We start from the raw sequence: 22,882 nt of genomic DNA, 5'->3' as shown, positions 1-22,882 counted from the left end.
GTGAAAGATAATTATATGCTTACATATTGATATTAGACAGATGAATATTGATAGAATGATTGGAAGATTCTACATGTGAAATGACTTAAAGAGCTGGTTTACTTGGAAAAAATTTAGGTATCAAGAATAATATGAATGTGCTAAAAATTATCGGATAATAACGCCCTTTTACCATCTGTAAACTATAGATGGTAAACGGACGTCCATTACGTAAAATTAGAAACGTATCTTTGATATAGAATGAATCAAAATACATTTAAAGAGAATGAACCTACATTAATTTGTCTAATTATTAAAGTGTAATTGAAATGATTTAAATTATTACTTTGGTCGATTCAAATATCGTTTCTAACATAAAAAGATCATGTAAAGAATTTTTTGGAAAATTCAAGTTACTTTAATTAATTCCTAAGATATAATCTAATCAGCAAATTTCACCTCACGAATATTTTTCTCTACCTAATTGCTTTAATTAATAAAATTTTCACTTGAGAAAGTCTGAATCCTCCGCTGACCAGATCGATTTCACATTAACTATGTATTTTTATAAGCTCTTACTATCTCTTGTAGTAATTATCGCGCGATGTACGCGAAATTTCACGAATAATTTTTTGCCTAAAATTCATAAAGAGGCGTAATATTAGTACTTCAAACAGAACCTGCGCCAGTTTTAACTTCCTCTATGAACATATGTATGCACTCTAGTTTTCGCTCCGGCGAATCTTGTAAGTCATGACCGCATACGTTTCATGAGGTCGTGGTTAACTAGGACGTCCCGTTTTGCGCAGCTACAACGTAACAACTGCTTAGTTTAAATAATCATCGCCGCTCTAAATTTCCCTTTCATCCGTTCCTCTTTCAAGCATCCTACGGCTATATTTCAGCTGTGCTTTATGGAATCAGCTGGAAGTTTTGAAGAAAGAGTCTCTGGAAAAAGCTTTACCTTCTCTTTACTTCGGATAAAGTAACTGACGTAAAAAAAATTATACAACCTAGTAGAAATAGTAACGTATGAAGATCACAGAAAACTGGCACTAATCTGTTTCTAAACTGACACCAATTCAGTCGATCAAAGAACAGAGCGAATTTATTCGACCATATCACAAACCTCTAATTTCTACAAGTGTCACAATTATCGCGGGTTCTGAGCTGAATTAAACGATTCCAAAAACGCCGTTAATGGCGTTTCCAAGCGGACTACCACAAAGGCCAGCGATCCACATGCTAATTTGTATTTGCCATCCGCGGTGCAAAGGCCCGCCTCGTAACGACTCTGCCGCAGCAGAATAATAAGCGTCGTTGTGCCTGTTCTTAATCATCGCCAAATATTCTCGTCGCGCAAATACCCCAGAAACCTAATGAACCTCGTCTGCGAGAGAAGGTTTCTCGACTATCCTTCTTGGTGGGTTCTTCCACGTCCGGTTCCGTGAACCGTTCTATATGCGTGTTTCGAGCAACTAATTAAGCGAACCCCATCCACGGAAATCGTTGTAGCGACAGCTGCCCGCGTGCCATTCGCAATTCCGGGTAATAGACCGGCTGTCTGGCTGCTCAGAAACAGGATGATCACGATTTTCGAGCTGGACAACGGGACGCGAGTGAGAGACGGTGAGGCTAAACGGAGAGGAACAAGACGAAAGAGTAAAAAATAAAGGAGAGACCATCGCTGGACGTGTTCCAAATCGATGAAAGGAAGAGAAACAGCAGCACGTGCTTCCGACACCGCGGCATTTCGTGAATCGTGACTACAGACCCGCGTGTAATTTTAGATCTACCGATTGAAATTACTTTCGAGTAAGTATCGTAAATTCGCACGGTAAATGAAAATGTGGCTAGCTGACGTTATATAGAGCGATACTCCTGCAGTAGTAGCACGATAGTACAAAAAGGACTGAGCTCACGTGACGCCGGGCCACCTTTCAATGGCGTCTTGAGAATTGGGCCATCGCATCGGCGTTATGGACGATACGGGCTATGGAGTATCGTGGAGATACATTTGGCGGACGTAACTGTTGACGTGATTGATCGCCGTTTTATTACGTTTATACGCAAGATTGATCGTTGTTATTTTGTTATATATTTTTTGATCTCACGAGGTTCGTGGTATGGTAGGTGTTTGTGAGATACATTGATACATATATCAATTAGTTTGAGTTTGAAAGAAAAAATGGAGATTATCTTCTGGATTGGTAGTTCGTTATTGATGTAACTTTTAAGTATATTTTTCATGCCAGTGTTTAAGATGTGGAATGGTTATCTACCTGGAAATTTGTCGGAACGACAAAGGTACGTGTTTATGCCAACAATAAGCGACGTGATATGTATATTATAAACTGTGCACTAAAATGCACAATTTGAAAATGAAATTTATAATTAGAGTATACAAGAAACGACGTATCTATTATGTAAAAAGTTTATTAAGCCATTCAGATACACATTATTTGTAATTTTTGTATTTAATTTCCTGTGCCAGAAAATCTTTTTAGCATCAGGCAGATACCACGAATCTTCTAGAATTATAAAATCCTTTGCTTACGACATATGAGGTTATAATTTATAAAAAGATTCCATCGAAACGAAGAATAAAACATTTGCAATAAAAAAAAAGCTTACTGTCGGTGGAATATGTAATGGATATTTTTGCGTTACCGTCACTTTTATTATATTTCCCGTTTTTATTTACCGTTTGTCTGTACGATGTAAACAGATATACTTTCCACAAGTTTATGGATTTCATTCTCTCAACGAACCATTCAGGAGTCTCAACAAATCAGGCAAGAAAAGCCTGGAAGCGTGTCTCGTTCCAAGAAAATACGTAAACGCACGAAAGTACAGAAAATTACCATGGTGGTCAACGCTGAATCTCGTAGAAACGCGATTGATAAATATAGGAGGCCCAAATTCTTTCTTTGAGCGGTTTCTTATACGTCATTCCAATAAAGTAGGGCACCCTTTTTTTGTAATGCTAGATTTTTAAATAGTAAGATCCAAGTTAACGTGCGAACGTACACTTGATGCGTTTATTTTTATGGAGTGGTGAATAGACATTTTATCTTTATCTTAATCATTTTAGGAATCGTAAAAATGTCAAATGCTTTTCCAATTAATGTTCTGTTTTAATGGATGTAAGAATCTGAATTCAAAGCAAACGACTTTTTTTATTTTTATGTTCGTAGTGCTGTGACGTCCGTTAATAAAATCATTTCAACGTAAAATGACTCGCTTGGCCGTGTGCCAATGAGGACAACGTTATTAGGTTATTCATTAATACAGGACGAAATTCATGGATTCGAATTTCGAACGACCATAGATGGTCCTCATTTACCGTTAAAACTTTCAATTTTGTAGTTGATTAATCGGACCATAATGACCAAATCATTTTTCGTCCACGATCCTTCCAAGTTGAATTTCAAATTCATAAATCTCAATTTAATAAATCTCCAAGTACTAAATCATGAATGATATTCAGATCTCTGTTCATTATCTGATATATTACATTTTTATATATTCATATGCATAACATATGTAATCAACATTTTTAACTCTTTCGCAATAGTATGCAGAACTGAAAGTGTTTCTGATAAACAAATCGAAGCATTTTATTAATATAGAAAAATACTTATGAGTGTTGAAATACTTCGTCGTGGAATAAATTTCATCGCATCTACATACATACGTTTCAAAGAGTTAAAATCCATCTATTCCAAATCGATTTGTCTTTATTAATGTTTAACTTCACGATGATAGAAGTTAACTAGAACGATAGAAGCCTAATTAAGAGATTATCGGGTTAATGAGTTAAGTTACCAATGTGAATCCATACCTGTCCGTGCCATTTATCCTACTAACATTATTATTTAATCAGAATGTATCGACGTAGTCTCGTCTTACAAACCTGCGGGCCGCATACAAAGGAGGATCGAATGAAAAGAAAGGCCAGAAATCGAGGTTCCGCTGCGAAAACCGATCGTAATCGACGATCGAGCCGCTCATTAGCCCAATTCTCCAGCGAGAAATTGCCGGCCCCTCGGTTTACGCGCGGTTGTTAGCCACGAATACGAAAAATCTAGGCGACTATCTGTACGACTTCTTAGTTGGATTTCATACAACGTTGGGCACGCCGTGTTAACATGACTCTTGAAACGCCGCAACGAAATAAGTCGCGTTTAATCACTCCCTTTTCTCAAATAACAACGAGATCCGGGAGAGACCGTGCAGAGATTAGATTCTTTTCCTTGACTACGAGGATCGGCTCGTTTGATTAATATAATGGAAACAAGAGAGGCGTGACTCGATACTTTCCACGATCCCTGGTTGCAGTTACACGTGATCCACGGTTAATCCACGTGTATACTAATTAGCGACGGATGGATACCGTCTGACAGACCGCTTTTCATCGCACGGCTGAACGCTCGAGCGCACCTCGCTCGGACACGCGTTATTTCGAGGGAAAGGAACAGTATCGTCGCTTGTTTGCCAACTTCTTAACGTGCTTCTTGTCCATTATTTGTCTCTTTTTTTCTTTTTGTTTCAGAGATATACACGTTCTGTATGTATGTATATCATGCGCTTTATTATCCTTTAATTTGGGAGGAAAGGGTAAGAGGAGGAGAGGAAGGATTAGCTTTAGGGGTTTGATTTCATTTGACTGTATTCGACGGAGTGTTATACGCAATTGGATAGGATGAATCATTTGGTTGTTTCGAGAGCTGATTTTATAGTGTTTGTGTTATTTTTCGTGAATTAGGTTAAAAATGACGCAGTTCAGCGATTTTGGTGGATGTATTATTATACATAATTTTAAAAAAAGTTTTTCAAAAATTTACTGAAGATTTAACTAATTTAAATTACACTAATTTAATTTACATATTTTATCGAAGAGTAAAAATTTTGTTAAAATTTGCCAAAAGAGATCGGGAAATTTGTTACTGATTATATCTTAGAAAAAGCTTAAACAACGTCCATGTCTTAGCTTTTTTTACGTAAGTCTTGGTTACATGATGAAATTTCGGATACCATGCAAAGTACTTTTCCCGTACTCCCGTACTTTCCCATGTAATCCCGTTATTTCTTGAAAGTTCGTCTATTATGGTGTGGTAAACTTTGCGTAATATCAAGTATAATAATAACATCAATCTAATAATAATTTTTCGTTCATTCAATGAAGCCATCTTTTTTCTATTCGATGCTTAGCAGCTTCTTTAATAAAATTTGAGAAGCTTTCCAGCGATCAGAATTTAGACTCGAAGATTCTCGACTTTCTTTCCTACTATTTACGCCTACATTTCTCACAGAAGAATTATAGATACGTTGAAATACTAGATGAATTCGTAGAAGCTTGAACCTTTGCCAGCTTGTTAAGTTTTTCAGGAAATATTCCTCGATTGCAAATACGCGACTTGTCTCCTATTTCAAAGTCCGAATTAGTTAGTATCGAGGAAAGTTATTGGAGAGATATCGTGCGTACTTTATCGGATATTCCTTTGATTTCTGCCCCCGTTGCATCAATGTAATATGATTTAAATAGAATTCAAATATAAATTTACATTCATGCGGAATCAAGACTAACGTTTATTTATACGTTTATTTATTTGCATTCTATATGAATAATTCTTTAGTACTTTAAAAAGATTATTTCGTACAAAAGAGTAAGTTTAGAAATTTACAATGACGAATAATGATTGTGACGTTTACGATATCTTTGTAATATAATAGTTAGGGCAGTTCGTGTCAAACAAAAATTTTTCTAAAATAGTTTTATTTATGGGACAGTACTATATGCCCTGTCCAGAGACGATATTGACCAAATTTATAAGTTAAGAAGTATAGAAGAGTGACGATCACTTTTACTTGAAAAATATTGCTTTTTAAATTTACCTTATAATTTACCATTATTTACATCACGTTACGATGAATGAATTATGAAAGTAAGTAATTTGTTTCTTGACAACTGAATATTAATCGTGTACTTGTATAATGAAATTAAGTACCGAATAAAAGGTACAATCTGTCACTTTGATTTCTGAAAGGCTCGTCAGACTGAAAGCAGTCGTAAAGGCATACTGTCGTGCTACCGCGTTCACCAACTTACCGCCTCCGCCCAGCACGAAAGTTCGCACCATTCGCACAACTAAATGGTACTAAATAACCGTTTAACTGGTGTTATATCGCCGTCAGTGTATCCGGACGCACATCGATCGAAATTGATTTAAATAAACGCGGTAACGAGACAGCGTAGAGAATTTATGCCGACGCTATGGTGCACGGCCTACTAATTCCTCCAGATTTAAAATCCCTCGACCCCGTTTCCGCATAAATCTCGCGGTACATTGTGTTATTTAGCAGGCAGCTGGTCGTTCGACAGTCTATCCAGGCGTAAATTGGCGGCGTTGCGCCACCGTACCGCTGAAAAATCGCCTCGGTCATTAATCATCGCACGGCGACGTACGCCTCATTATTATTCCCGCATTAGAGCTCTTGAAATTGAAGAAAGACCTGGAATTACTCGCTGGCACCAAGGACGTTAATGACCACGGAACGCGAGTTGTTAGTCCTTTCCCCGGTATCGTTCTACACCTGGCTCAATGCTACCACGCGACACACTCCCATGGCAGGTTGCGTGTCAACTTCGTTTTACCTCGAACATGATACCGTGTCCGGTATCCGTGATACGCGTCCGGATGGAGCATACGAAAGGAGGCTCTGTCTTGTCTGCTCCACTTTTAGGTTAGGGCCACGATTTTCAACTGGTGTATCGTAACAATTGTTTAAACATACAATACTTGGCTATTATAATCGGTAGTCAAGACAATAGTCGTCCAATGCGAATGCCCTCTTCCGAATATATTTTTTGATGTAATTTTAGTATTTTAGTAATTAGCTTATATATTCTTTCATTATTATATTAAAGACTAATGGCGTCTCATAATTACGTGCAATGTTCAAGATTGAATTTTAAGATATCGAACCTTATGTAACTCAGATAACTCTACCTTGCTTCATATAACATGCGCAGCTAATTATGGAAAGGAAGAGGTTTCTTGGGAAAGGAGTACTTCGGAGTCTAGAAAGTGTAAAATTGGCAGCGAAAAATTCCTTGGGTGTGAATGTAGGACGATGATAGGGAGGCTAATATGGAAGAAGGAAAGTAAAACGAGGAAGTAAGGTTTCGTGATCTCAGTTCCTGACTTTTTATTTTTGTTTTCACGCAGTCTAAAGATTCGTATCAAGAATTTAAGAAGTTGCTCCCGCCGTAAAGTTGCACCGTGTGTGAACAAGGTATGGTTGAAGATTTATGACATTGATTATTTCGAAGTTCTTTTTATAAATACTATAATTAATGGCTTTTAAGAGTTACGTTTACATGTCCAGATATTAATATACTTCATCGGGTCTATATAGTTAAGTAACATATGAATATATACATTGATGAAGTGATAGTACTTACAGTTAATACATCTCATTTCACGTGCATGATAATTTTGCACCTGCTCGTTATACCATGGCCATATATCAATCTTTGCCAAACTTTGATTTTGTGTACGATATTTTATGATTAACCACTTGACGGTCATCGAAATAATTCTCTTGGTCTAGCAAAAAGTTCTCAAGATATCCCAATCTTCTTGTCAATATTTTTTTCACACTTTTTGCATTATATCATATAATGGTTTTCACGTTATTGCTTTGATTCCAGGTGATGTTAGTGATAAATGGACAAAAAAGCAACGGAAATTCGAAAAGAAGCGTAAAAATATCATTTTTCAAAAGGAAACGAAAAGATATTCACCAAGTATTACAACACCAAAACTTCAGTATAAATTAAGAGTAATAAATATATGTAATAATCTTCTTTCTGCTCGAATAAAAATAAAGTCGAAAATTATCAAAAATAATTAAATGTTTTTAGTAATTGTAAAGCCAATAGATTTGATATCAGTCTACGGGTAGCCTTAACGTTAAATTCCTGCATCCTGCTAGACTTCTGCGAATTCTCGTAAGACGAAAAGTGGCGTTTGATCAAAAAATTTCATAAAAGGATAGAAAAAAGCCGCGAAAGAAAGCTTGTAACGAGTGACACGTGGGCAAAGCGAATCGAATCGCGACACCAGGCGGGATAGTAACTTATTAAGGAGCAGCTTGATGCGTCCGGACATGTTAATACTTATCATAATGGGCCCTTTGTCGCAGCGCCTGCCAACAATGCATTCGTTATTGCACACTCGCACGTTATGCGTTCTTGCAGTTGCGTTTGCACTCGCGGCAGCCCGGTGCTGTTCTTACGCCGTCATTAGCGAGTCATTGTTTCATCGCGCTGTTTATTTGCCTGCTACTGCCGCGCCAGTGCACACCAAGAACCTATTTTTAAACAATCTACGGCTATTCGCACGGAAGCGGTCCGTTATTTGTAAACGATTAGCCGTTTCGTTGGAACAATGTAATTTTACAGTGCGTTTTGTTAGCAGAATAAAATTACGTGCTACGGAAGCTTTCCCGAATCTAGACATCTGGTACAGGCATCGACTTTTATTTAATCCCCCTTTAGCTTTATTTAAAATATAAATGATAATTTATAGGTATAAAATTATGAATAAATTGTAATTTAGGTAGAAAAATGAAACTGTAATTTAGACTTTTATTATGTCAAAAGATGTGATTTTACTTGTAACTGTAACATAACAATTAATGTAACTTATTTAGTAGTATTACTTTAAATGAGAGACATTATAAGTGTTCTACAATAATATATAATTTAGAAACTTCATGTTCAAGCACTTAGGTATCCATGTTTTTCAAATCTAATTTTATCATCCATCGTTTCGTTGCATTTTATTGGTAATTATTTCCCTGACACTAACTTATAGGTATATTCATAGCAATTATTACCAATTTTATAAATTCCTCAATAATTTTTATAAACGATATTCATGAAATAATATATCGTAAAGTATATGAGAGAAAGTAAACATGTAAGATGATTTTCATAATTATAATTGGAAATACAAAATCGAAACTCGTTACATTTCCTTACCTCTCCGCGATCGATGAATTGCAAATGAAACGGTTCATCCAAGGCCGTCGAACAATGAGATCTTGAAATTTATACTCTAATATTATGGAGGTACGTAACTGAGAGAAAAACAAAAACGAAACAGGGAGACCTTTGTTTCCGAGGCCGCGGATATTAGTAAAAATCTCACGTACACCAGACTGCCATCGAAAACATTCGCATACGTCCGCTTCGGTGGTCCATGGACCACCCTCTCTTTTGACTTGACGATTTTTCTTATTTAAAAGGGTTTTGTAAATCTACACTTGGGTTGATTCTCTTATTTTCATCTTTCGAAGCCTTGGTCCGTTTTTTCGAAGGGATGCGTGACGAATGTGCTTTGACCACACGCGACATTTCTTTGAAACCGAATTTGTCCATGTGATAGACATTATATACGAAACATAAATCGACATAAATGTCAACATAAATCTGATATCAGTAATATTTTGATCATTTTATTAGTATTGCTTGTGACTATCATAGTGGTTCAGTGTTTGTAACATTATTAATGTAATATTACTTGCTATATTTTTGTCTTACATGTATATTGCTTATGAAAGCAAATGTTGAATTGAAATTGTAAATTTAAAATTTGTATTTTCAAATTTTAATTTTCAAACGAACAATTTCAAATTCAAAATTTCAAACCTAAACTTTACATTACCAGATAAACAATTTCAAATCCAATTTTTCAAATTTAAGATTTTCGAATTCAATTTTTTAGTTAAAAATTTCAAGTCTATATTCCTTTTTTCATGCTCAAAAGAATTACATATAAGTTTGATCAAATCTTAAGTACTAAAATAATTTATTATAACATCTGCTGTCTTAAATACGTATGCTTCTCAAAATATTATAACTGCAACGGCTGCTTCGCAAAGTTACTGGAATAAAATGAGTAAACAAAACTGGTCTATCCAACATAATAATTATGAGGATTACAGAGATCCACTTCATAAAAATCCGTGCTAACCGGTCATTTTGAGTTATTTCTACCGCAAAGTGCTGATCCCTCTCGAGCTAACGACGCTGTTTGCCTCGAGCCTCAAAAGTTGACACTCTGTTTGAAACGTCACCCCTTTTCGGGCAGCCAGAGGACGTGACCACGCTTTTCGCTATACGTGACCGCTTGAAAATGAAAAATGGTGGACTGTATTCAGAGTGAAAAGAACCACATGGCCCCGAAAGTGAGAGGAAATGAGAAAAGGGATGCTCGAATTTCGTGAAACTTTTTTCGACCCATAATCTGTCCTGATCTGGACAACAGCTGACAACTTTCTATGCGTCGTGCGAGGAGATTCTCCAGAGTAAAGACTCGAAAGAGGCTTTCCTAAGAGATCGTGTCGATTATCATGGTGAATTATGCATGGTAAATTGAAAGTAAATTGGAGCTGTCAAAAATAACGAGCGGTCACCCCCGCAAGAATTGCTTTTCATTTTAATTACATATTTTGGAGCACTTCCAATTCAGAAAGCGTGCTTAAACGTCGAAGATTTAGATTTTATCAATGACAGATTCTATTTTGTACCCTTAGACTGTTGTAGGATACGTTTTACATAGATGAGTCAATGTGGTTGTAAATGATTCATTCCATTTTATTTCTTTCCTTTGCTAGGGTGAATAATGATTGAAGATGGATATTGTTATTCCTCTATGACTGTAATTATTCTTGGAACCCGAAGGTAGACAGAAATAAAAGATATCTTACTATATTCCTTTTCTTTTGATTATTTCACGTGTTAAGATGAATATACGAGGAAGCGATATTATAAACAAAAGTATCTTCAATTTTTACTTTTAAGCGTTGTAATATTCAGTTAGGTTTTGTAAATATATTATGGCTAAATATTGAAAAATGAGCTTAACTTACCCTCGTACATCTGCGCATATTGTGGAAAACCAGCCGCTCTCAGCCATTTGCAAGCTTCTTGTGCTTCGATCTCTATAACAAAAGAAATCACATGTACATTAGGAAAGTTAATTTATTTCTTTACAATTATCCCACACATTATTAGATATAAACTACAGAAATTCAAGTTAGTTTTCAAAGTTCTCAATTTCATTTTATTATTTAATTTTAAAAAACCAAAAGATCTTCAACGTATCAAATGTCAAAAGAGTAATCACAAATTATAGGTGCAAGAAATCCCCGAAATATATCGAATATGAAAAAATAATTCAAAATTATTGGAATCTGTCAAGTTTGAACATAATTGTACCATAATTATATCCCGTGCCGATCTTTTAAAGGCACAATCCCATTAAATGAGGAAATAGCGATTTTCTTCTTCGCTCGACAAAATTAAAGGATCACCAGTCAACGGACAGCAGAAACATTATCGAAGACAACCAGGCTCGTGCGATAAACTCGTTTTCAGCAAAGTGTGCGAGAGAAAAAAGGGCCGGGATCCGCATTTACATGAACAAACATTCTGATCATTAGCGGGGCAGGATTCCTCTGCTTGCGCCGCACGACCCTGCTCGTTTGGTGGATGAAGGCCTCGTCAGAAAAAGCGGCGACCACGACGAAAACGGTGCTCTTCATTATGCGAGACGAGATACCTTGGCTGACAGCGTGACGCGAAAAACTCGCGAGAACGCGAGTGTGTCACAGCGCGAAAGGAATGCATCGCGATGAAACTCACGAGACAAGGGAAACGGACGTCCCGAAGGAGGGAATTACTAAAACGAGGCAGGAATTTATTCGCGACCGACAGGAATGGGATCGATCTGTATGCTGGAATTCCGAGTATTGGTGTCAACCGTTCTGGAGTCGTTGTCGATTTCGAAGAGTTTTGTTCTTGAGGATGATGTCCGTCAGAAGGGAAATTTACTCTTTTGTTACGAAGAATTTATATATATAAAGAATCTTTTAGCTTGTCATGCTTTGACAGGGTATTTTATTAATGTACATAATGTACAGAAATTAATATAATATACAGAAAAGAATGTTAAACGATATTAACTAAACAACATTGTAAGCTTTAAATTATATAGTTTCTATTTAAAACTAGAGGCGTGAAAGTTTCAACTTAGATTTGAGAATATGGAATTTTGAATTATAGAATTTAAATTTAAAGCTTTGTATGAATGCTTAAATTTGAATAGAATCATATTAGGTTGTCCCAAAAGTGTCTTTCGCTATTTGCACGTATCTGCTTTATCCAGCAATGTTTATACAAACATGAAACCTAATCTGTCAAATGTAAATAGAACAACCTAATAGAACAAAATGTGGCATACATAATTCAATAAAATAATACAAAACAGGAAATATCGTACATGTATTATTTCCTTATAAAACGAGAGGAACTTTTGGGGCAACCTAATAGATGATTTTTGGAACGCTCAGCGCATTGATCACAGAAAGGTTAATATACTAGACTCGTGTTGCAATACAGCTTCTTTTCGATCGTTTTTAGAAACCGATAAGAAACGATACGATACTCTTCCACTGTTTCCAGATTGTCAATTAGAAAATTTACTTGAGCAAGCTGCGTATCTAATCTTCTGAGATGCCAAATGGGTTATGAATGGGCATAGTTCAGTAACACTGGTTCCTTATCATAAAAACGTGTGATCATCGACGTTTTTGGAACTAGATCTCTCGTTCTTTCATCATTCTTTTTCATTCACGAAGTACTGTTTTTGACGAGATAAACGCGACATATTTTTCTATATCTACTCGATTAAATTCGCATGAAAAAAAATTGAGATTAATACATAATGCATAACATAACATAAGCATCAAACGATTATGAAACCAATCCCAAATATTTACATTTCAATAGCAGGTTGTAGTGTCTTCAACGGTTCAATAAGAAACACAACAAAAGCTTCAATTTCAAAACAATATCTCAATAAATAACATATAAGAAATATTTCGTTACTCGACCACAAAAATTAATGAAAATAATACATGGAACAAATTTCAGCAAAATATTTTTTTAATAGAAATATTTCTAAAAGACACGCATCAAATTAATGAAAACAGATATAGTCAAAATATCCGCTAGAAAAATCCTAGATAAAACAAAATATCCTATGATAATGAATATACCTAAAAGTAATCTGCTCAAAGAGCGACATAACTTCAAAATCTCTATATAATTTCAACTCCAATAACCTTTCTCTAGACCCGGTAGACTTGCGTGTAAGATTTGCATACCGATAACAAGGAAACAGGAAGAAGGAAAATGGAGAATATCCAGCAACTTTTCTGAAATTTCTAGACGGGTCAGAGCGACATATCACTTTTCAGCAGCAGTTCTTTTTCTGCGTATGGTTAATTGGCCAGGAGGCAGTCGCGAAAGTCCCACGTGGGATCCATGAGAAGCCACAAACGAGAACAGGGATAACCAATGATGATACGAGCGAAAGTTGCGAAAAGAAGGACATAGACAATCGGTGATATAAAGAAGAAAGCAAGAAGGTAGGGGAAAACTTGGTGTCGAGGCTAGCACGTTTCTGTCTTTGAGGGAGTCCTCGACCACCCATAGCGACGGAAAAGAGAATTCATATCTATGATACCGATGCGATCGCGCATTGCCACGCGATAAAACGTAGATAGCTATCACTATAGAGAGAGAGAGAGAGAGAGAGAGAGGGATGGAGAGAGGGGGGAGAGGGAGAGAGTGGTTAACATCTTTATTTTCTGACCGCTACGTTGTCGAGCTTCTCGACCGTGGCGCACGACATCACGCGCTACATCGTGGATCATGATCTGTTCTATAATGTACGTTCTCGTGAATTAACCCTGCTACATTCTTCTGGTTATTTTCCATCCCATTACACTTTTCTAATGATGAAAGGTGTCCCAAATTTAAGAAAAGTGTTAACAAAGTACAAAATTAAAGTCCATATAGGAAAATATGATAACGGTATTATTACTAATTTTCCGATTTCAGTGTCATTTGATGATTCAAAAGAAATATTTCAATATGAGACAGCTGAAAAATATCTTGATAGAATCGAAGGTGAAAAGCTTTCGAAAATAGTTGATAAATACACAATGTTTTGTAGGAAATGAATAATGCTGGTTTAATTGTTGTGTTCATTTAATTTAATTAATATTGCGGCATAATTAACGTCATTAATATTTCCCAAGAGAGTGACAAAAACGTATATTTAATCCTCAAATCAAATGAAAATGTAATTAGTTGACGAAATATTGAATCTTAAAATTGTCATATAAAAGATGGGAGACGTAATTTATCATGTTTTCCATCTATAGTCTATTAAAAAACATTCAAGGACCACAGCAAAATTAATTAGTCCGTTTATTGCAAAACTGTTCATAGAATCAAAAGGACCGCGATGAATTCCAATTTGAATTCGATCTCGTCTCTGTGGCCAAACTAGTGAAATTCGATAAATGGGCGTAATAGAAGATATAGTACATGCAACCTCCTTCAAGGACGTTTAATCGAGCCTTTCACTCTTGGTGTGTCGATGGAAGTTTATTAATTAGCAGAACAGAACGGCGTGGCGCTCGCGTCGCCTTTCATTAGGTCGATCGATCACGAACCGATATGCGTTGTTGTGCGAACGTGCTGGAAGAAACGTATTTCTGTTAGTTTTATGGGGATGGGCTGTGCGGAGGGTAAGCAACGGGTTAAAAGTCTTTTCTTAGTCTTCGGTGTGTTTGTAGTGTGCGTAGTGAAGCCTTTGCGAAAGTTGCAAGGTGGATAGTACGAGAATATTTTTAAGCAAGAAATAATTCGTAGACAAATTCTTATCGATAATCTATGGAAAATTTTACATTTTAATTTTTTCGAATTCTTGTGTGCTAGAAAAAAATTGCGAGCGCTTTATCTCACGAGCGAAAAAATGAGCATGAATATAAATGACTTTACCCACAAATATTTCCCTGTTTCTTGTAGTTAAGAAGCGTTCTTTCATTTTCAAAGCCACTACAATTAAAAAGTTCAGTCGGAAATAAAGCGCAAACCATACCATTACCCGACTTTAAACTATTCAGGGATGAATTTAGTAAGACCAAAGGAAGATAATCATTTTTTACTTTTCTAAAAAAGGTTATACATATAGACTTAGACTAGGCATTGGATGGACTGAAAGGATCCTATAAACTGAAGAGTATTTATTCACAGAGATGTACATTGTATTCTTTAGAACCATGCTTGAATTAAAGAAAAACTAAATATATACGCATATGTGCAAATATTCCTCCTATTAAGATTAATGTTTGAATAAAATTTAATAAACGATTCCTTTCCATGAGCCCTGGTAATGGCATTTTTTAACGAGCATACCGTGAATAGAGACATTTTCTGTTATCTTAAAGTCTGCTATGGAATAATTGTTATCGCATACTGAATTTTTTATTCAATGAAGCGAGCTCCGAACTTCTTTATTCATCATGTAAACGAAAAGGCGTGCTTCGAAAGTGCAATTAAAGTTCAAATGATCGTACGTTCCTTCCACAAACAACCAACTAACTGATTCTTTTCTAAACTTGCAAGAAAACCCAATAGGAATTGCGTCAAACGTAATCATATTTACAAGCCCATCCCCATAAAACTAACAGAAAAATCACGCACTAATTATAGAAATACAACTGAGTCATCGTCGACGTTATTGGTCTGTAAAGTTGCAAATACTAAGACTATTACATAATTAAAATAAATACTATAAAGTTCGTACTATCGCTTTGCAAAATTTAAATTCTTCGTTTTAGTAAAAATAATTTAGCAAAAATTTCATAGCTATCGAGATTCGTGCATCTTCTCAAACATCATCGACTGTGCGAAGCAATTAATCGAATATGCCATTAAACAAGATCGACCAAATCGAGTTTCATGCTTAACAGCAGAGGTGACGCGATATTCGCGCATTTGAAGGCCGATTTAATGATTCATCGTCCAGCATGACGCGTCTTGGAAAGGCGGATGACACGGAAATCCAGCTCGTCGAAATAATACGGCTTTGCGGTAGGTCGCTGCCTGAGACTTCAGCTATGTTCTGAATAAAGCGGCACGTAGGTGTGTCACTTCATGCGGAATAAAAGATCGTGGAGTACGGTACCGTAGCCGTGTAGGTACACGACCCTTTCGTAAGGAGATTTGCTTTTACGCAATTCAGGCGACAGCAGCCAGACGCCACAATCCAGAAACCGGCAAAGCGGCTGCGCCTTCCGAACGAATCGCCGTCGTAACGCGGGCAACCGGATCGAGCATCGAGACCAAACTCCTTCTAAATAGTTCTTGAAAATATTTATTAATTAAATTACACTAAAACGTTCTATTCGAAAATTTCCACGTAACTAATGATATTATTAAGGATCAATATTGTTGCTTCTTTGTTAAATTCTTCTCCGATACGTTCTCACGTTCCAAAGCAATATAGTTGAAACATATGTTAAACAAACTAACATTTCTGATAACACCTTAATCTTCGCTTTTTATGTACTTACTGATTAACTATGACGCTTTGGACTTTCTTATCCTTCCGTATACAACGAAATACACGGAAAAATCGGTGTACAAAAGAATAAGTTGTTACGCTAAGCTAAAGAGACCTCAATCCATCACGTGAGGTATCTTCGCAATATCTCGAATTTGTCATCGAACTTAGCCGAACGTCAACAAACTTGATTAAACATTCGAACGTCGATGGTACAAAAATTTCTTTCGAGTACTTTGTCTTATATCGAAGAGTGCAATAAACCGTAGCTAAGAGAAATTCTGTAACGTGTTCGTTTCAATCAAAGACCAAGATATTGTTTCGAAGATGCTCTCCCTGTCCGTCTTCTCTATGAAAGTAATATCACTGTGAAACTGCACGCAAAGGAATGCCTGTATCTCTAGTATCCTCTCGAGCTTTATTTAATTCTACTTTCCCCTTGCAACGTGGAGTACATCCCGTAACTGTTGATATCGAAAAAGATGATGTTTTTCGAGAGCTTGCGAGAGCGAATCAAGGAGAAGCATCCTCAACCTCATGAAAATGAGGACGTAGAAACGAGTAGAGAAATCTTGAATAAACTTATTCAAATTACTTTAAAATTTGAAACCTAACTTTTGTGTATAATGATAAAAATTCTTTGATCATTGATAGTTCTATGTAATTAAAGATTATTGCATTAAGCTGAAAGGATATTGAAATTCATATTATATTAGGATATACATATAGTGACTCCTCTTATTCATATTCGGACACTATAGTATTCTATCCATTGCTACTCTCTATATTTGACTATGATTTAATTAACGTATTTTTTGTTTTTTATTATGATAAAGCATATATTTTTCTTAGCGATAATGCAAATTTTATTTATTTAGACTAAATAATTTGTGGCATAATAAATAATACATTAGGAAATGTATTATTCATACGTCGCAAAAATGTTCGGACATTTCATTTTTTAGAATGATTTTACATAAAAAATACATATATATTATATCAATTTTTTAAATGTCAATATCTTGTTGGCTTCTTTATTTTATTACATATTGTAATCGATTTGGCATGTTTGTTATAATTTTTTGCAAATAATTTTAATTTTAGTTCATGTTCTGACGTAATTAGTGTTTGTCGAATCTTCTTGTCCAGATAGTCCCATAAGTTTCCAATTGGATTTAAATTCGGTGATTGCGGTGCTGTATGTAATATACGAGGGCAATTATATAATAGATATTCTTAAACTATCTTGGTTTTATGTTCCGGTTCATTATCATGATAAAAAAAGTGTGTTTTCAATGTCCACTGCAGTTACACTTCTTTTTAGATTTTGTTTTAAAATGTCTAAATACCTATTTTTATCCATAATTACATCTGTAAAAACCAATTCCCCAAATTCTTTCGACGAAATACAACCCCAAACCATGACACTTCCACCTTCGTGTTTAATTGTTGGACTTAAATTTCTAAAATTAAGCTCTTGACTCCGTTTACGCCGCACTATTTTTTGTCCATCAGGTCCAAGTAAACTGAATTTACTTTCATCGGCAAAAACATCATTCCACCAAGGTTGTTCTTTGTCAATAAATTATTTGCAAATACTAATCTTTTCTTACGATTCGCCTCATTTAAATATGGCTTTCTACGTACTACTCTATCGTTATATTCATATTCTTTTAATACTCGACGTATCGTATCTGGATGAACTTTCTTTTCTGACTCTTCAAATAATTCAGCACTTAACTTAGGAGCATTTAAGTCAGGATTTTTTATTTTTTTCCTAATATTCCGTTTATCTCGATCGTTCAGTATCTTTGGTCGTCACTTTTGAAGAATTTACTCTATCCGATCATCACGATTATGATTACCGATACCTTTTTATGTCTGCTACGATATTGTTGCTTAATTTTATGAGAGAGACGATTTCCCGATAAATATTTTTCTTTTTCACGGTTGAAAATGTCTAATCGTCGCACATCAAAATAAGTATTTTTGCTTTTTCGTTTCATATTCAACATTTCTGACAGATGACAATGATTTTCGAATAATAATTGATATTTTGAAGTATACTCTACATCTTGCCCAACACACATGTATGTTTACAAACAGTATTAAAGCTGTAGAAGTATAACCAACATATATGAATGAATAAGTGTCCGAATATTTATGCGACGTACGAATAATATATTTCCTAACATATTATAGCGTATTATATGTTATGCCACAAATATTTAGTTCAAGCAAACAAAATTTACATTATCGTCAAGAAAAATACATGCTTTGTTATAATAAAAAACAAAAAGCACGTTAATTTAATTATGATCAAATATACAGAGTAGTAATCGATAGAATACTATAGTGTACGATTATTAATAACATTCACTGTATAGCATTATCAAGAATATTCTACGAAAAAAATACACCTATCAGGCTTGTTTCAAATTCCCCAAATCATTGACAAGACATTTAAATTTCTACAATTTCGACATTAAATATTAAATTTCTTAGAAAATATGACTACTGATATGCGAAACTAAATTGTGCAATGTATATTTCAAATTAAAAGTTCGATATCATGATACAATACAATAAATTAATGAAAATCTTCTCTATTAAAACTTCCATTTTTCTAGCCCACGAACTTCTATCCCTTATAATGAAAAGCATGACATTGCGAATTGAAACGAAAATTCCTGACATAATCGACTTAAGACCATGGACAATCACGAATTACGCGACACAATTTCGAGAAAAAGCTCGACGTTTGCCCTTCGATTCTCGATCTGTCGCATAAAATGCGCGATATTCTTGCCCGTGACTCTTCCATCGAACGTGCTGCAGCTTTTAATGCCCGACCTACTTCGATTCTGACGTCAAAAGTCGGCCGTAAACACCATTGCTTAACCCCTGCACGTTGCATAAAAGCACGGATACACCAGGCTGTTCCAAATGTTTCTCTACGTAAGCACAGGCTTCCTCTTCCACGTAGCCTACTACAAATTTATTCGTCCCTCTCAACGATCGTTTCACGGTCTCTGTTTCCCTACATTTCCTGCATCGCGATTTCCTGCCGGAACGTAAATCGATAACTCGATAATTCGCATTTCGAAACGCTTCGTGTCTCGAAATACGCTTTTCTCTTATTTTATTTCTTTTTTAAATAGTATTATATCATAATATGCTGCTAATCGTCTCATATTACATTGCGAATCATGGAATCAACGAAGTCTGAAAAGAATCACAAAACACAAAATCAGTTTTCGATAAAACTGCTTCTAATTCTAGTCTTCCTTTTACAAAAACATTAAATGTTTCTATTATCAACAACTCTATTTCTATTATTATCAACAAAGATCTATTATTTCCCCCGCAGCCCGAAGAAAATATTTCGCCGCGAAAGAGTGAATCGTTTTAAAAAAATTAATCATATTAAAGTGGTTCCTTCGTCAAAATTAAATGAACACCAAAAACGAATTTATTATGTCGTTCTCTGATGACCTTCGTATAACATAATAGCAAAATCTTGGAAAAATCGTCGTTTTACTTCTGTTCACGTTCGTTAGAAATCAATGTCTGCGGAGAGAGACAACGCGAATTCTTGTGAAGCTCGTTAATAAAATACAAAGACAACGTTGGAATCAATGGATACTCCGGAATCGAGTAGCCGTCTTCGTGTTCACACTTCCGCATTAATCAACGATGCGTAGCCAGTATTGCTTACAATGCAAAAAGCCTGTGGACCGCGTTCGATAACGAGCAACCACTGTCGATCGAGTTGTCGCATCGGCTGCATCATTTAATTAACGTCTGTCTCGAGAAACGGCGAAAAGCCACTCGCTGAAGGAATTGCAAAACGACACCAGCCGACTGAAACGAGATCAATGTCGACTCTCTTCTCGGTCAGGTATTTGCATACGTCGCCAGAATGTTCTTGTGTTCTTGTTGTTTCCGCAGAACTGTGTCCATCCGTAAAAGGGGCGATGTATTGTTGATGCGGCGCCAAGAGTCTCTTAGCGAACGATTTTAATAGCTCGGAACGTGTGCGATTAGAATAGACTCTTGGTTATGGTAATTTAGATGTGAATCATGTCAGTAGCAAATTTTACGATGGAAAAATAGTTTCAAGATTAATGGCGTTATCCCATTTTTTTGTAACAATTATTCTACAAGCATAGGATATTGTAGTAGTAAATATTGTAGAACGTTATGTTCATTTTTGTATCTTATATCTTGATAACAATATCGCTAATATGAGTTAAACTGAATTCTTGTTTAGGTTACGTAACTTAGATATGAATCATCTCAGAAAGAAGATTTATGATTATGAAAAACAGATTTGAAATGACTGATCCTCTTTTAAAACATTCTTGTGAGGATTATCGTGAAAAGTATGTAACTGATAATATTAACAATATACTTTAAAATGTAAAGTCTGAATAGATTGGAAAATAAATATTTTAAATTTAATAAAATAGTCATCAGAGAGTGTTTAATAAATAAAAGACTGGGTGTTAATAATGTTGGCACTAGAAATTACTAGAACAGTCGTAAATCACACGCTAGCCGATAGTAACGGCCCTCAAAACACGCGAATCAATAGCTACAACCTGCAAATTATGCCAGACTGTCGATGGCTATTCGTGTAATCCTAGTGTCGCGGTTATTGGTTCTCACGAGTTTGAGATTGTCAGTACCAGGTTCCAGGACCTGAATATAGTCGCAATTGATTCGCATGACTTCCCAGTATTCTGACATCCCTCTACCTTCTCACAGGAATCACGATTCGATACAGTCAAGACGTTTATTTCGATGTCATTGATTATATTAATTTACAGCAAATCCAATTTTTATGACATCTTCTACTTTCTCATGTTTCTTCCATTTATAAGGCGAAGTTATTCAGAATCAATTTAGAATTTATTAAGAATAGACACCTTTTTATTGTATCTAGAAATTTCATAAAAATTAATTTCTCATACGCAATGTGTTTTTTGAAACTATCAGCTATTTAATTAGTTAATCGTTTATTGTGTTACATTTATTTTTTAAAACTGTTGGGGTATGAATAGAACGATCAGCTTGTTGAAACTTTTTAAATATGTCCGAATAGGAAAGATACAAGGAAAACACACATGGATTCACTGGCTCGTTGCCTCCGTCTCACATGTACGTGGATGCACGTCTGCGACTTATAGAGATGCAAATGAAGTGTCTCGGTTCTAAGTACCCTCCAATTGCCTTCAAATCCTTGAGTAACATAAAGAGGGACCTGGTATAACCTCTCTTGTTCTCTGTTTCTCATAAAGAGGGTTCTTCCCAACGACAACTCTCAACTACTTGTAAATAGCCGTAAAAACGATAAACCTTGAGTGTGTAAAATTATCTTCTCTTCTGAAATATCGTTAATCAGACATTCTATTTCGCTTAATGTGAAATGTAAATTCTCAGTGTTAAACTTTGTGAAGTAAAATTTCAACTGAAAAGTGAAATAATGAAATTGAAAAATATAGTTCGTTTAATTTCATTTAGTTTCATTTACGTTGCAGACGTTGTATGTTTAAAAAAGGAAGTACAATATGGAACCAACGATGAACTTCGCTCCGATACAAATTGCTATAGCGATTAACACGGTCGCGTGGGTGAATTACAATCGAGATTAAATGCCCGTGTAAGCTTTAAAAATTCTCTTTCTGGCCACGGCAATTTTCTTAATAACGCGCGGAATTAGTACTCTGTGAAACGTGAAAAAAAGGAAATCACTTTGCCGAGAGAAGGAAATTACGCTTAAGCGTTTCGTGATGCCCTGTCATTTGCGAGGAACCCTAAATCTGGACGAGCGATTATTTGCTTTAAATTTTCGTTCCATACTTTCTTTCCATAATTAAATTATTCCTCCCGAATATATATTTGGGAACTTACAGGAATATTCTACTGTTACTTATTCTACAGCTTATAATTTTTTCCACCATATTCTTCGTGAAATTTATATCCTTTCCCGTTAAGAAAACCGTTTCTTATTTTACGGACACTCATATCGTTTACCGTTTCAACTTTTTAATTGACGATTCAGTCCAGAATTTTATGGGAGCGATAGCTACGTGGAACAAAGGTGAGCGACTATAAAAGAGGCTATCACAAGGAGGCGAAGTAGAGTCGGATCGTTCCCAGTCTGGATATTTAGTTATCATTTTCATTGGTTTATTACAGCTTCTAGAATGCGAGATTATCTACCCGCACCCATTACTGAAAGTTCTTTTGCAATTCGTCCCCGTTCCTCGACAACTCAACCTTTGTTCAGTGATATATGGCAACGTTGTACACTGTTTATGACCTTCCATTGCATAAACGTAACTCTAATGAGTTGCTTTAGCCACTAACATGATCGCACTGTGTTCTGGAAGTGATTCGCG

The 22,882-nt window shown here is 35.6% G+C and overlaps 1 protein-coding gene across 3 annotated transcripts in view; it reads right to left on the bottom strand.

The window, feature by feature from the left end:
• The window catches only part of LOC126919809 (rho GTPase-activating protein 7), a 349,492-nt gene that overhangs the window by 66,989 nt on the left and 259,621 nt on the right, over window positions 1–22,882 (bottom strand). For all 3 annotated transcript variants that reach the window (XM_050729401.1, XM_050729403.1, XM_050729404.1), the window contains one exon: window positions 10,924–10,995. In XM_050729401.1, the coding sequence (XP_050585358.1) occupies window positions 10,924–10,995 (72 nt within the window). The remainder of the gene's footprint in view (window positions 1–10,923; window positions 10,996–22,882) is intronic.

The sequence above is a fragment of the Bombus affinis genome, chromosome 8 (assembly GCF_024516045.1).
Source record: "Bombus affinis isolate iyBomAffi1 chromosome 8, iyBomAffi1.2, whole genome shotgun sequence".
Classification (NCBI taxonomy): domain Eukaryota; kingdom Metazoa; phylum Arthropoda; class Insecta; order Hymenoptera; family Apidae; genus Bombus; species Bombus affinis.
This window is presented reverse-complemented; position numbering and strand designations above follow the sequence as displayed.